The sequence below is a fragment of the Mesitornis unicolor genome, unplaced genomic scaffold (genome assembly GCF_000695765.1).
Source record: "Mesitornis unicolor isolate BGI_N332 unplaced genomic scaffold, ASM69576v1 scaffold1914, whole genome shotgun sequence".
Lineage (NCBI taxonomy): Eukaryota > Metazoa > Chordata > Aves > Mesitornithiformes > Mesitornithidae > Mesitornis > Mesitornis unicolor.
In genome coordinates this window covers 10969-24344 of record NW_010181879.1, presented here as the reverse complement: position 1 = coordinate 24344, position 13376 = coordinate 10969, and the positions used below count along the sequence as shown (strand labels likewise).

Genomic DNA, 13376 nt, shown 5'->3' with positions numbered 1-13376 from the left:
ATTAGTTCACATAAAATGTAGACTCTTGACGGCTAAGCTCTGACTCAGCGATGCACTCATGCTGATAAGAACTCCTTTTGTTTTCTTTGATGCCTGAAGGAAGTGTAGAATCATCTCCGTGCTGCAAGCCACAGGCTTGGGTTCCTGTGCATTGGGAACGCTTTAGTGTGGGGGCGGGGTGGAAAGTCACTTCATTCTCTCATCAGTCACTTCCTGAAACAGCTTTTCTGCTCAGTGCTTCACAAGCATCCCAGCTGTCTTCGATCAGTACCAAAACCTGTGACTCCTCTGGTCAACTTTCCAAATAACTGTCCTTGTTTGCTTTTGGGAGAACTGGTGCTAGGAGTGTCTAAAAGGTGGCAGCTCTGTCCACAGAACAGAATTGCAGTACATTCTGAGCTGCTACTCATGTAGGCGTTTCAAGACAAAACCATGTTGTATTTATGGTGTGTCTGTCTCACTTGGAGGTGTGAGAAAGCTGTGACACGTGTTCAGCCAGTGTCAAAATGTGTGTGAACAAACAAGCCAGTAAATTCTTCTTATAACTTTCTTACTGCCTGAGAATAAAACCAGGAGACTACCTGTAAAGTAGAAATGAACGATACTTCAATGTTGTGTATTTACGTGAATCGGTTCATGTATATTTGAGGTCCTTGGTAAAAAAACAATAACAACAAAAACAAAAAAGTGCTTTAGTGAACATTCATCTCAATCAGAAGATGTATGATAAGCTTTTTGGGCAGGGAATGGAAGCAAGTAACTCCACAAGGTAGTTTTCTGATCTTTTGCATTCTTAGTGAAGTACCTCAAAACTGATGAGGAAAAAAGATCTTCTCAGGAGAGTTAGTGAAATACAGACGTAATTCAGCAGAGACCGTGATGTCAGAACATAAATGATAAGCAGGAAACAAGCCAGTATAGTTATTTCAACTTTGATCATCTTAAATTGTGTGCGTCTGCAGAAAACAAATTCTTTATAAAATCTGCGTCTGTTCAAGGTTACAATTTTCCTGTCAGTGGCAAGCTGTATGTGAGTTTGTCTAAATGTTGTTTCAGTAGCAGGGTTCTTCAGTACAAGAGATTTCATGCCAGTTCAAGGTAACTTTTTATCTGGTGTGTTTTTAAGTATGCTGTTTACTCGCTGGGGGTGGTGGTGATCTGTTGTACAGTAGTTGAATGGTGTCAACGCAATAGGTTTTTAGTTCTGTCTTAAGCTCATTAGTTTTGGAAAGAGAGTTTGAAGATTGGTTGACTCTGATAATTTTTCTATAGGGAAGACAGAAGAGGTTGTCCTGAAGAAGCTGGAATATATCTATGCCAAACAAAAAGCAGTAGAAGCACAAAAAAAGAAAGAACCACCTGAGCCAGAGCAACCTCTTGTAACCCCAACTGGTAGCAAACAGCAAGAAGAGTCTTCCGCTTCCTCCAGAGAGCTGGTCCAGTTGCCCATGACAAACAAAAGAGGAAAGCCACTGATACTCGCCAGAAAAGCACTCCGTCCCAAAGGTAGGCTAAAAGCAATGCAGATTTTGCATAAAGCAGAGCCAGACATTGAAACAGCACCCCACGGGAGGGCAAAATGCTAGCCTACTTGTGCAGGAAACTTGTTTCTTGAAGCCGAATTGAGTGTAGAACCAGAAAGTGTCCCTCTAATAGGTGTGGGAACCATTTGTTTTCAGTAAGGATGAGACCAGCACCTCTGAGGTCTTCAGACAAACGTGACTTCAGTTTCAGAATGGTGGGAAGTAAATTCCTATTAGGTTGTCTTTTGATCTCGTGGAGTTTCACTGCAATCCTGCAGTAATTTCTGAGAGTCAAAAGTGGTTCTTTTTCTGCCGATGCAGTTTTTAAACCATCCCTCCCCAAACAAGCTGGCTCTCAGGGTGCTGGAAGAGTTGCTCTCACATGACAGAATTGTCAGACATTTGAGAATGCTTTTTGAGCTGAGAATGTGTGGAGAAGCGTTTGGTGATTATGAAGACTTTTGCACCCTGCATGTAGGAAGGAGCAAAGGAATGGCAGAAATAGAAACTTTCATGGTAGTGCCACTGTAATATCCTGTAAGGATCTGGTGATGTTTCTTATTTTGGTAATAATAAATGGTCCTTACTTGAAGTGCTCTTGGGCTTTTACAAACAATCAGTCATTCTGGTTTCTCAAGCCTCATTTTTATTCAGTCCTGGGGAAATTTGGCATCAGAATTTGGATGTGGTGGGAGAACTTTGTTTCTTTCTTTAGACTGAACAAGTCCCCTTTGTAATTTCAGCAAGACTGCTCTGATAGTCGATCAGGGTGCCACTCTGGAGAGTTAGGATTGTTACACTGTATGAAGAGACAGTGCAGACTGGCCCTGGCTGTGTAGGTGAGGTTCCTGGAGCCTGCACAGCTTCTGTAGCAGCTTTTGAATCTAGGGCTTATAAACCTAGCTGGAATTCCTTCTGCTACTGTACTTACCACTGGATCACAGGGCATCATTTGCCATCAAGGGTGCTATCCCAGAGTAAATTACAGATGTACATCTTTCTTTTTTGGCAGAAGACACCTCCTCCCCTCTTACACTAACTGCTGCAAACCTAGTGATGACTCCACAGGGGCAGGTGCTGACACTGAAGAGCCCGCTGGTACCAGGGCCCGTCACAGCTGTTCCTTCCACACTGTTGCAAGCTGAGTTAAAGCCTCAGGCTGTCGGTACTACAATGACAGCGCAGCCAGGTATGATCATATGAGAACACGTTAATGACAATCAGGATAATGCTGTTCATAGATGTGCACAGCAGTTTATAAAGTAACACGTTACTTAATTTCAGTTTTTAATTTTTATTAAAATTATTACAAATTAACTGACTGAGGTAGAACCTGACTCTCCTAAAATATATTTGATATAATTAACTCAAACTATCAGTTTATCAACAGGTAAGTAAAATCTGTTAAATTTTTCACTATTCCTAAATCAAGGAAACATAGGGAAGACTTTGTAATCACCTAAGTGGTCTGTATTTTTGGTTTTTACCACTTTCAGATGGTATTACAGTGTAGAAAGTCTTGCCTAGAAGTGCAAGGCTAATATTTTCCAGGCTTAATTGAGTACTAGAGTTGAGTATCTGAAAGGCTCTTATTTCCACCTCACCCTCCCTTCCGTTTTTCTTGGATAAGGTATTGCTTCTGTGATGATTCAGCTGCCAGGATCAACAGTTCCTGTCCAAGTTAAAGGAATCCTTACTAACTCTAGCATTCCCATTACACTGTCAACTGTTGCTGGAAACCCAGTGCCCTCAACAGTAGGATCAGCTGCGCAACTCCGTTCAGGTAGGGGCTTTGTTTTTTATGGATCTTTTTGCTTGCACATGAGGAATATTATCCTTGCAAAAATAAAGGTAAATTGCTTCCTTACTAGGAAGGTGTATAGGTATAGGTATTATTGTCTGGGTATTTAAAGAAAATCACTATTAAGCGTTTTGAACAGTTTAGAGGGGCCTCTAGGGGATTGTAGGTGAGAGCATTTTAACTTCCCTTCACCTCACTGAGTCTCCTTGGCCTGGGCAAAATCAGAGTAAGTGGCGACTGAAGTGCATCCTACTGGGGAAGTTACAGTGCAAAGCAGTGGTGGGGCTATTGAAAATCTTTGCCTCTTACATCCAGGCTCTGTCTCTGGTACAGCCCCGTCCCATCTTCCGCCAGCTCTGCTGCCCATTGGAGAGATATTTTTCAAGACTGCACTGTACATTGGGTCTAGGCATGGCGTGGTTCCTGCCTGTAGTGTGCTGCTTGCTGTCTGTTGTGTTAAAAGCAAGCCACTTGCTTTCTGCTTCATTGTGGTCATTTGGTCATAATGAAAAAGGAAAATTCACTTCAGGTTTGGGGCCGGGAAAAATGTGAGTGCTATAAATAGGGAACTGCTTAGATGCAAAAAGTAAGTAATTGCATGTTCCTGAAATGTATCTCTGGTATTGTGCACAAAACCAGTATTCCAAAATGTCGGTGTAAAAGTAAAGCGTGAAAAAACAGTGGGGGAGAAAATGGTCACTCTGTTCTCCTTGTGCATCGCCATCGGAATTACAGGCATTGCAGTTACTTGAATTTGTGCTAGCCTGCTGAAGGACAAGTGGTTTTAGGATAATAGATATGGAGCTTGCTCTTGTTCTACAAGTTGAAAGTTAAGCTATTAATGTGTTAAGGCTTCACTTGACCAAAACTGTGTAAGCAGTTTAAATTGTGAAGAGCAGCTTACTTAAGAAAGACCTCAAAGTAAGCAAATTATATTTAATTAGGAATTATCTTGCAGTTAGCATGGATCCTGATGGATGCTGCTTTGTTTGGTTTTGCAGAAAGCGAAGATTCATTCATGATGCCAAAGATCGTTAATGTAACATCACTGGCTACTGAGGGACCCATGAGTCTTGCCCCTACTAGAAACAAAAGATGTAATAGAACAACAGCCGTGAGGAGTCGGGCTGCTGGGAAATCCTTGGTTGGAGCACCCCTTGAAAGCAGGAGTAGCGATGGCATCCTTTCAGAAGAAAAAGCCGAGCCATGTCCTGGAGACAGTGGTGGAGATGGAATAAACACCACAGGCCCCACAGAAGTTTTATTTGAAAATAAAGATGCCTTTCCACAGCTGCGGAACGTATCGTGTACAAAGGAACCTCCAGAGTCCTTGAGCAAAAAGCTCTGCGTTGGTGAGTTTGTAGGAAGTCAAGCCAGGAGGAAAGACGGTGATCATGGAGGGGAAGGACTAAAATCTAAAGAACTGCCGTTCCGTAAACTGCAGATCAAAGATTCCAGGATAGAAATGGAATTGAGGAAAGTAGCGTCTGCAATGGAGGAAGCAGAACTGGATCCAAGTGACTTACTGAGCAGCATTGAGGAGAGCGATGACACTGATGAAACCCTCACTTCACTGCTTAATGAGATTGCCTTCCTCAACCAGCAATTGAACGATGATGCTTCAGCTATGTCAGAGCTGCCCAGCACTCTAAACTCGGATTTCTCTCATGAAGATGCAGGAGCTCGTCGGGGAGCAGCCGGTGATCTTACTGCTGCAGATGGGTCTTCCTTCCAGTTTGGCCATTTGGGAGGCAGCTTTAAGGACCTTTCTGAAGGTCCGGAGGATGGTGGCTCTATAAGCCCTCTCCTGCTGCAGCTGGAAGATGATGACCTCACTGACGGGGAGAAGAACTCTGGGGAGCCTTCATCTGAAGCAGATGTTCTAAAGATAGTAATAGGTGCTGAAATGAAGGATCCACTTCCCAATCTGTCCGCAACCAGTGGTGGGAATGGCAAAACCATAACAACCCTGGCAGAGACTGCTAATGTGACTCCACCAGTTCTGCAGATGAAAATGAATCCAGAAGCCAGTAATGCTGACACTCTCTGGAGGCCCATGCCCAAGTTGGCACCGCTTGGCTTAAAAGTGGCAAGTCTGCCAGCGGACTCGGAAGGGCAGGGTAACAAAGTGATGCCCTTACTGGCACCTGTAGTTGCAAAACTGGCACCCAGTGGGGTAAAAACTTCATTACCTACAAGTGTTCAAGAAGGGCAGGATAACAAAGCGATGCCCTTATTGGCACCTGTGGTTGCAAAATTGAACACTACTGGGACCTTGCCTTCAAATTCAGCAGGCAAATAAATGCGTATATTTTTTTATCGGAGACTGGAATGGAGATTTGGAGCAGTGTGAGCCAGTGTCAGAGTTCGGCGACCTCCCCTGTCTGCAGCATTTGTTTTCTGTGTGACATCAGCAGCACTCTGTTCATCTGAGGGCAGGCCCCACATTGAGAAATAAGTGCTATGAAATTTTAAGCATGCTACCATATTTTTACCTCACTATTGAATTCTGGGTGTTCTCCTTCACAAAATAAGGAAGATGATCTGTAACCATTGCTGGGCACATGGTATCCTTCCAAAATTGGGTCCTTCACAGAAATCGTTTGTCAAAGGACTGAGAAAACTTGGCTATTGAAAGAGATTTTCCCCCTGCCCCTCTCTCCCCTGCCCCTCACCAGTAGGGAGGCAGCTGTCTTGGTGGGGAACTTGTTTTTGTACCGGGTAAATTATCTATGCAGAAATGGGATTGTTCGCATTTGCTGTTTTTAATGTGTGCAGAATACGATGATGTGCAGGAAGGAGATTGCAGTTATCTCAGACTTGTTACCTAGAGCAGCGGAAAGGAAATCTGAGACTGTGCAGAGGGCTGAAGTGAAGAGTTTTTGTTCGTTGGTGCTAGATAGGTCTCTGGCAGAGACTCTTTAGCAGCGTATGCACAGAAGTTTTTAATAAACATCCCTAACTCTCACTACGTGGGGAAGAAAATTCTGTTTCCTAGTGTAATTAGGTCAGTATGTTAACTTACATAAAACTACTAAAAAAAACCCCTCACTTTTGCCTCCTGCCCCTGTAGAAATACTCCCTCCTTTAATGGTTAGGGCATTTCTTGAAGGAAATATTACAGGGAGTAGAAATAAATTTGGGCAGCCTATTGCTACATCTTTAAATACATTTCTGAAGTAGCTCGAGTGCTTTCCCAGTACTTATTTTCTTCCCTCCTGTTGTTCTTCAAGATGTTTGGTGGCTACGAATGTTAATAGGAAGTGCTGCTTCATAGAAACACAGAACGCTTTGAGCACTGTTGTAGCCTAGCGTAAATGAGTGAGGTGTATATGTGAATGTATATATGAAAATATGTGTATATCTTTCCAACCCTTCCATTTCTTTATATATTCAGGAAAGGTACTCAGAGGTTTCTCACCGCGTTTGCACAAGCTGTGTATAGCAAAAAATAAAAAGTCAACAAAAAATGCGCATTACCAGGGAAATAGGGCAGTATTGAATCACAAGATGTATTTTTTATTCTTCTCTGCCACTGCTTACTCAGTAACCTGTAGATACTCTTCACGGTTCAGCTGTTGGATGTGAAGTGTCTACGGACTGTAAAGATATTTATATTTTTGTACACAGTTTTTGTTTTCCTAGTTTTCTTGACAAAGGAAATTTTCAGCCTAGGAGAGATGATTTGTTAATGACTGTATACACAATCTTTTCCTATCAAGTTTGTAAATACGAATTGCAGTGCGCTTGAGGGGCTTCTTAACTGCTCCAAAAAGGAAAAAAAACCGTTGCCATGAAAATTACACAGAATTTGGTGGTGCTTCTTGCTTTCTGGTTAGGAACGTAATCCCCCGTCTTACTGTTTCAGCAAGAGCAGCTGAGATTTCCCCCCTGACATTCTCCATCCTTGGTGATGCAGCAGTGCAGGGACTGCATCTTTCCAGCACTGAGGCTGCGCAGGTGTTGAGTGGTGTCTGCAGTCGGGGAGCAGTGTGGTACCTGGTGCAGCCGTACTCCTGCGCAGGAAGCTGCCTCGGCTGGATCTGTGTCCTGGGTAGATCTACCAGGGGATCCTCATCCCTTGCGTGTTTTCCTTGTCCTTTTTATGATTGTGTATCTTGCTGCAGAGGAGAGAAGCCCTTCAAGCTTGGTATGCATAAAGTTACTCCAGAGCCTACCTAAAAAAGGTTCTTCCCCTGGCCATTCCAAATGCTGTGTTTTAAAGCAGTTACACCTTTTATTTCCCTTTGCATATTTACTATTTTAACGATACAAGTCCTGTATTAGTGATCTGGAAAAGAGAATATAATATAGGTCAGTGTAAGAGTCGTTACAGTTGTTGCTGAATGCCTTAGAAAAGGCAATATGAGTAAGTATCCACACATAGACTGCCTGCTGTTAAAGAATTTTAACATTTTAAACCAGTGGCAATCTGGAGTAACTAAATCAGTTCAGTAGCGTTGTATCAGACTGGAATTGATTTACCTGGGGATGTGGTTCTGAGCATTTCCAATAGGCTGAAGTAGGGTTCTTACCCATGCCATAGGTTCTTACCTGTGGCAGTTTGTTTTGCCAGTAGATTTCATTCCTCCTGTGCATAAAACAGCGACCAGAGCTGTCCTGTGATTCCTTTCACTGACCTTTCTTTCTGCACCTCAGCTTTTCAGGGGTCCAAATGGCCAATTTTAATGGCAGAATTCTGTGCTAATCGGCACTTGTAAGAGGTGTGTGTGCTTTGCACACTTCTGTGGGACAAAGCTGTACCATGAAAACTATTCAGACGTTATCTGAAAGAAATGCTGTGCTTTTGAGGATGTTTTGTCTATTATCAAGGTAATGGAAAATGCCTGGATGTGTTTACTGTTTGGCACTGGGCAGTAAGGAATTTTACTGCACTAAAAACGTACTGTGTAAAGACGACAGCAAAAATTTCTGGTTCCTGAACACGATTACTAAATTAACTAAGAACAGACCCCAAATTTGGCTGCAAGAAGTGGTAGTTGGTGCAGTTCCAGGAAGTATCTGTGATGGATTCTACCAGGCAACAAAGCATGTTTGAAATGCTCTTAGTTTTTGCTCTCCTTGTTCCACTGTCTCATGTCTGCAGCTTAATACTTTGCTATGAATTTAGATGGTGACTTTTTTTGCTCTTCCCTCAAGCTCCCATTGGTTTGGAACAAACCTTTTAAAAATTATATATGCTGTCTTTTGAGGCAATAAGGCAAGAATATGGCAAGTAATGGAAAGGTTTTAGAATCAGGAGAACAAAGGAAACCCCTGCAAGGCGCACATTTCTCACTAGAACAAGAGACCTGGAGATTTTGTTTGTTTTTTACACATCTGTAAATAGACTGGAATGTTTTTAAGAATATAATGAAATGTCAGATTTAGCTTTTTTTTCCCCTTTTATATATTAAAATATATCTTTCCCTCTTTTCTGCTTTTGACAAATGGATATTTTTGTAGAAATCTAACAGTACCGGACTCTTAAATAACTGTATGTGAGGGACAAAGTGTAAAACGAAAATAAACCAATTGAGGTCGACTAGAAAACTGGCTTTGGAAGTTTGTTACAGGGAGGGAGAGGGAGCAGAAACGATGTGGTGGTGTGCTGGTGGTGACACGTGGCATTGGGCCTGGGCTGATGACACACGTGTGTGCTCCGAGACAGAAGGAAGAGGCTTTAATTTCGCCAAAATACATCTTGAGCAGGAAGCCAGTGGGGTTAGGATTCGATCATGGCATAAGAAGGAAAAAAACAACCAACCAAACCAAAAGCAAAACAAGGAGCAGTTGAAGATAAGCCCACATAAAATCCTTTTCCCTCAACCCCAGACTTAGGTTAATCCTTTGTATCGGTTTCCCGTAGAGTTGTACAACACAGCTGTCTTTATGGGAACAGGTCGGAAGATCTGTCTCCAAGTGGAGCGTCAGGGGATGCTTTTTTAGAAGAAACAGATAAAATGCCTGTAACAAGTCGCCATCTGTCACTTCCATATCCATTTGATGGAAGATAACACACTTGTGAGATGTTGGTTGGTTTGTTTTAAAGTACAGAATGTCTACAAATGAGTAAGTTTGACATACAAACCTGAGGCAAGAAAATACAATGAAGACAACAGTTATGCATGGGGGTAAGTGATGGAGAAGATGATGATCAGGTCTCACAAGAGAGAATGAATAAAAATGGGTGATACGTGATCTGTTGAAACCCTTCAGCAAGGCCTCATTCCCTGACTCTGTATTTTATGGGATAAAGTTACTTCTTGGAATAGAAAGGAACATAAGTGTAAGGTATATCCAGTCAGGCTTGCAATGGAAAGAACTTCTTAATAGAGTCCCATGATGATCTGTGCTGGGGACTCATGTTTTCCAGCATGCTCCTTGTGTTCTTGGAAAGACAGGTGATTGTACAAATAAGCTCAGTTGACGAGCTGACTATGAAAAGTTACTGGGAGCCTCTGCAACAACCGATTTAAGGCCAGACTTGAGTCCATAAATGCAATCCAACAATGTGCAGAGGGCTGGTTTGTCCATAATTAGCAACAAATGGAGTATAAATTAATTACTGTCATTTGGAATCATCGTAGTGGAGGAGTTGTGGCCCTGTGATCACTTAAACTCAGTGCATCATCTATTTGGCCTTTTAACTGCTGCTGCAGACCACAACGGCGTTGTTACACCACCGTACACTTGACTGTTCCTGGGCATTTGAATTCTGTGCTGCCTCAGCCAGCACCTTTGTTGTCTGTCCTGGGAGCTGGGGAGGCCCATGACAGGCGGCAGCTCTTCTGGAGGACCTCCCTCTTCATTTTAAAACAGAATTTTACCCTTAGAAAGATTGAAGTCGCCACTTGTCCGAGAGTCTTTTCTGACGAGGAGGAAAGCCGCGGTCTGTCCTTGCTGGCTGCCTGGGCCTCACCGGGCCTTCACCCCGGGTTTGCAGCCGCACAACCTCCCGCACCCCAGTGAGGCGTCTGGGACCTGTGGTTATGTCTGTTCGTAATCCGCTTAATGCATCCACCCCACCCGTCTGGAGGGTCCAATCTTCATGAGGGCCATCTGTGAATGCCCCTGCCTTCCCCCTGCCCTGGTCCAGCGCGGCTGCTCTCCAACGGCCCCTTGCTGCCAGCAGGATTCCTGTGATGCCAAGCACGGGCTTTTCTGGGTGCTTTTTGACTTCGTTCTTCCCTCTGGCGGCCGCAGCGCCGAGGGCCGCAGGGCAGGGTTCCCGCCGGCCGCGGGGCCCTGTAGTTCCCCCGCCCGACACGCAGAGGTGCCCCTCGGCAGCGCGCTGTGCCTTGTGGGCTAAACCCAGGCAACGAAATAGCAGCTAAAAAAAGATACACAAACATAAGCCGTATGCCATTTTTAGTGGCTTATGTTTTGATTAACTCCTTGGACAACAGCTGTATGAAACAAATTGCCTGGCTTCTCGGCTCTTCCTCAGCCACTCCTCTGGCCAGAGCTGGGGTTTGAGGGCCTGCTGGGGCAGGGATGTGGGTGGTGCTGGCTCTGCTCCAGTTCCTCCAGTGCAGGGGCACAAAGCTCCGAGCAAAGGCTGTAGCTGGCGTGGGTCTGCACAGCTTACATTAGCAATGGGCTCCAACTGCAGCTCCTGAGACTTGCAAGGTTATAAAATACTTCACACCGCAGAGGTGTCAAAGGACCTGGAAAATGAACCTTGAGTCCCTGGACACTGGGGTTATTTTTTAATTTATTTTTTTCCTAACAAAAATCACAGATGACTGGATCCCAATCAGCTTGAAAAACTGGGTCCAGAGTTTGTTTTTAAACTGTGCTGGATCCAATCTACATAAAAAACTAAATAAGAGGATGAATGATGAAAGCTTGCTGGTTTCTGGCATAGCACAACGTATTTTCAGTCCATGGGGACTGATGATCTCTGCCCTTCCCCTGGACCTTCTGCTGTGTGAAAATACGATGACGACTTGTTTTGTTTGTAGGTACGTGATTGTTCCAACTACCAAGAAGTCCATTTGCAGGACAGCAACAGCTTCATGGGTATTTTTAGGACAGCACACCGCTGTTCCTCCACAGGGCTGAGAATGGCCGTGGCAGCAGCACGTGCTGCTCTACCCCCTGTTGAGTACCTGGCCAAGATTTAGTGCAGCAGTAAGGGAAGAAGGGTGGGTCTGTGTGGGAGGTGATGGCGAAGTCGACACCAGCTCTTGCACCGCTCATCCCTTACTGCCTCTGCAGCTCACTGTGTGCCAGGTTCCCTTTCAGGAGCAGCACAAGCTGCTCTTGGACTGAGGGGCAGGTGCTCCTCTTCCTACACTTCTTCCACCAGTCCTTCTCCCTGCTTGAGCCTGGACCTTTTAAGCCCTTATTCTCTGCATAAGGAAAAGGGGCTCAAACGCAGCTGCTTCCCTCACTCCGCCCTGGGCTGCCCTGTCCTCCGCGTGATTGAGGGCTTGCCAGGTGTGTTCTTTTATTCACACATCTTCTATCCTGAAGCATCTTAACACAATTATTGCAGGGATCCTGGAACTCCTTGCTGAGATGCTTTTCTCCTGAAGGAAAAAACCCCAGTGGTGACCAGGTGTCTGGTTACTTTTGGTATCGAATTAAGGCTGGAGCTGTTTGGGTAAACAGCAGGTAAAAATGTCTCTTCCCGCAGGAGCTGCTTGTTGTTTGGCACAGATGAAGCTGCGCTGTCCTCAGCCGTAAGCCCTTGGCCCTCTCTGCGTGGGGCCACAGCTCTTGGTTAGACAGCTTTGCCTGTTAATACCTAAGCCTGAGGCACTGGCAGTGCTGAGCTTTGAAAATCTGTTAGCTAATGTTATGCCTTATTTCTCAGACGTGCTAGACCTCGACTTTACTATAAAACAATGTTATGCAGCTGGAGTAAAACGTGATTTGATAAACCTTTAGTGTCCCTTTGGGGCCTGGCTGGAGCTACATTTTGGATGCTCTGCCTTGTAAAGGCAGCCTGGCCTGGACAAGGTCCCTCCTGCCTAGGCAGCCCTGTGCAGGAGCGAGGCGCTGGGGTGGGGGGGTGGGAGGCTGGTGGGGAGCCCTTGCAGAATGTGCCTCTCAGATGCTGGGTGAGGGGCAGCTGCTGGCTTGGCTGGGCTTCGCTTGGTTTGGGGCATGAAGGACATGGTGGTGGGACCCTCTGGTGGCCTGGGACAGGTGATGGGGCTGGATCTTCAGCAAAGTCCAAACACGTGTGCATGTTTCCATGTGCGAGATGGGTAACACAGCAGATAGGATTTTCCTGCTCTGTTTATCTTGACACTTTTTTTAATGATGTAGATCTGATGTGATCTTGTCATAACTTGCATTAAGGTGACTGGCTGCAAAAGTAAGACAGAAAAAGGTAATGCCTGCAAATCTTTTGCAGCAGTAATGATCAACTCCTGCTCCTCAACCAGCGCTCTCACTTCTAGGTTACGATGACTCTTTGGGTTTAAAAAACGGCTCCAGCAGACTTTCAGCTCATGACCGCTCTGCGAAGGTTTAAATTCCTCGGCTTTTGAATGTCCATGGCAAAAAGAGACAAAAGTCTTTCTGCAGAACCTCACCCCACAAGTGTTTTGTGGCTTTGACATATGGGGCAATCAACTTGAACCGGGAGGCTTAGTCTCCAGGAAGAAATTTTAATAAACGGCTCCCACCAGGCGAGCTGAACTGATGGCAGCCACAGTGGGAATTGTTTACTACCGTGCTCCAGCGTAGACAAGGCCTCATTGTCTGGCTTTGACGGGGAAAATGTCCAGTTTCACAAACTTTGCTGAGCAAGGGAGAAAATAATTATATTGCAGATCAGCTTACAAGGGGCACATTCATGTTTGAAAGAAAACTTGATTCTCATAGGGTGGGGAAGAGAGGCATAACTGCCAAAGGGAAAAGCCAGTGGCTTCAGTGAGCTACTAAAATTGCCTCAAGCCAGAAGTTATTTCTGGCTGAAGGTGGGTCCCAGAGGACCGGATCCTTGGCTCTGGCTGGCAGGCAGGCAGTACAAGTGGAAAGTGTGCGGGGAACCAAGCACTCCTCTGCTTCTGGAGCTGCTCTGTGCGCAGCTG

At 44.8% G+C, this 13376-nt stretch overlaps 1 protein-coding gene across 1 annotated transcript in view; it reads left to right on the top strand.

The window, feature by feature from the left end:
* MGA (MGA, MAX dimerization protein) overlaps positions 1-5626 on the top strand; it is a 32976-nt gene extending 27350 nt beyond the window's left edge. Inside the window, exons 17-20 of the mRNA XM_010183559.1 lie at positions 1273-1506; positions 2536-2712; positions 3154-3306; positions 4326-5626. Coding sequence (XP_010181861.1) covers positions 1273-1506; positions 2536-2712; positions 3154-3306; positions 4326-5626 — 1865 coding nt within the window. The remainder of the gene's footprint in view (positions 1-1272; positions 1507-2535; positions 2713-3153; positions 3307-4325) is intronic.
* The last annotated feature ends 7750 nt before the right edge of the window (positions 5627-13376 follow it).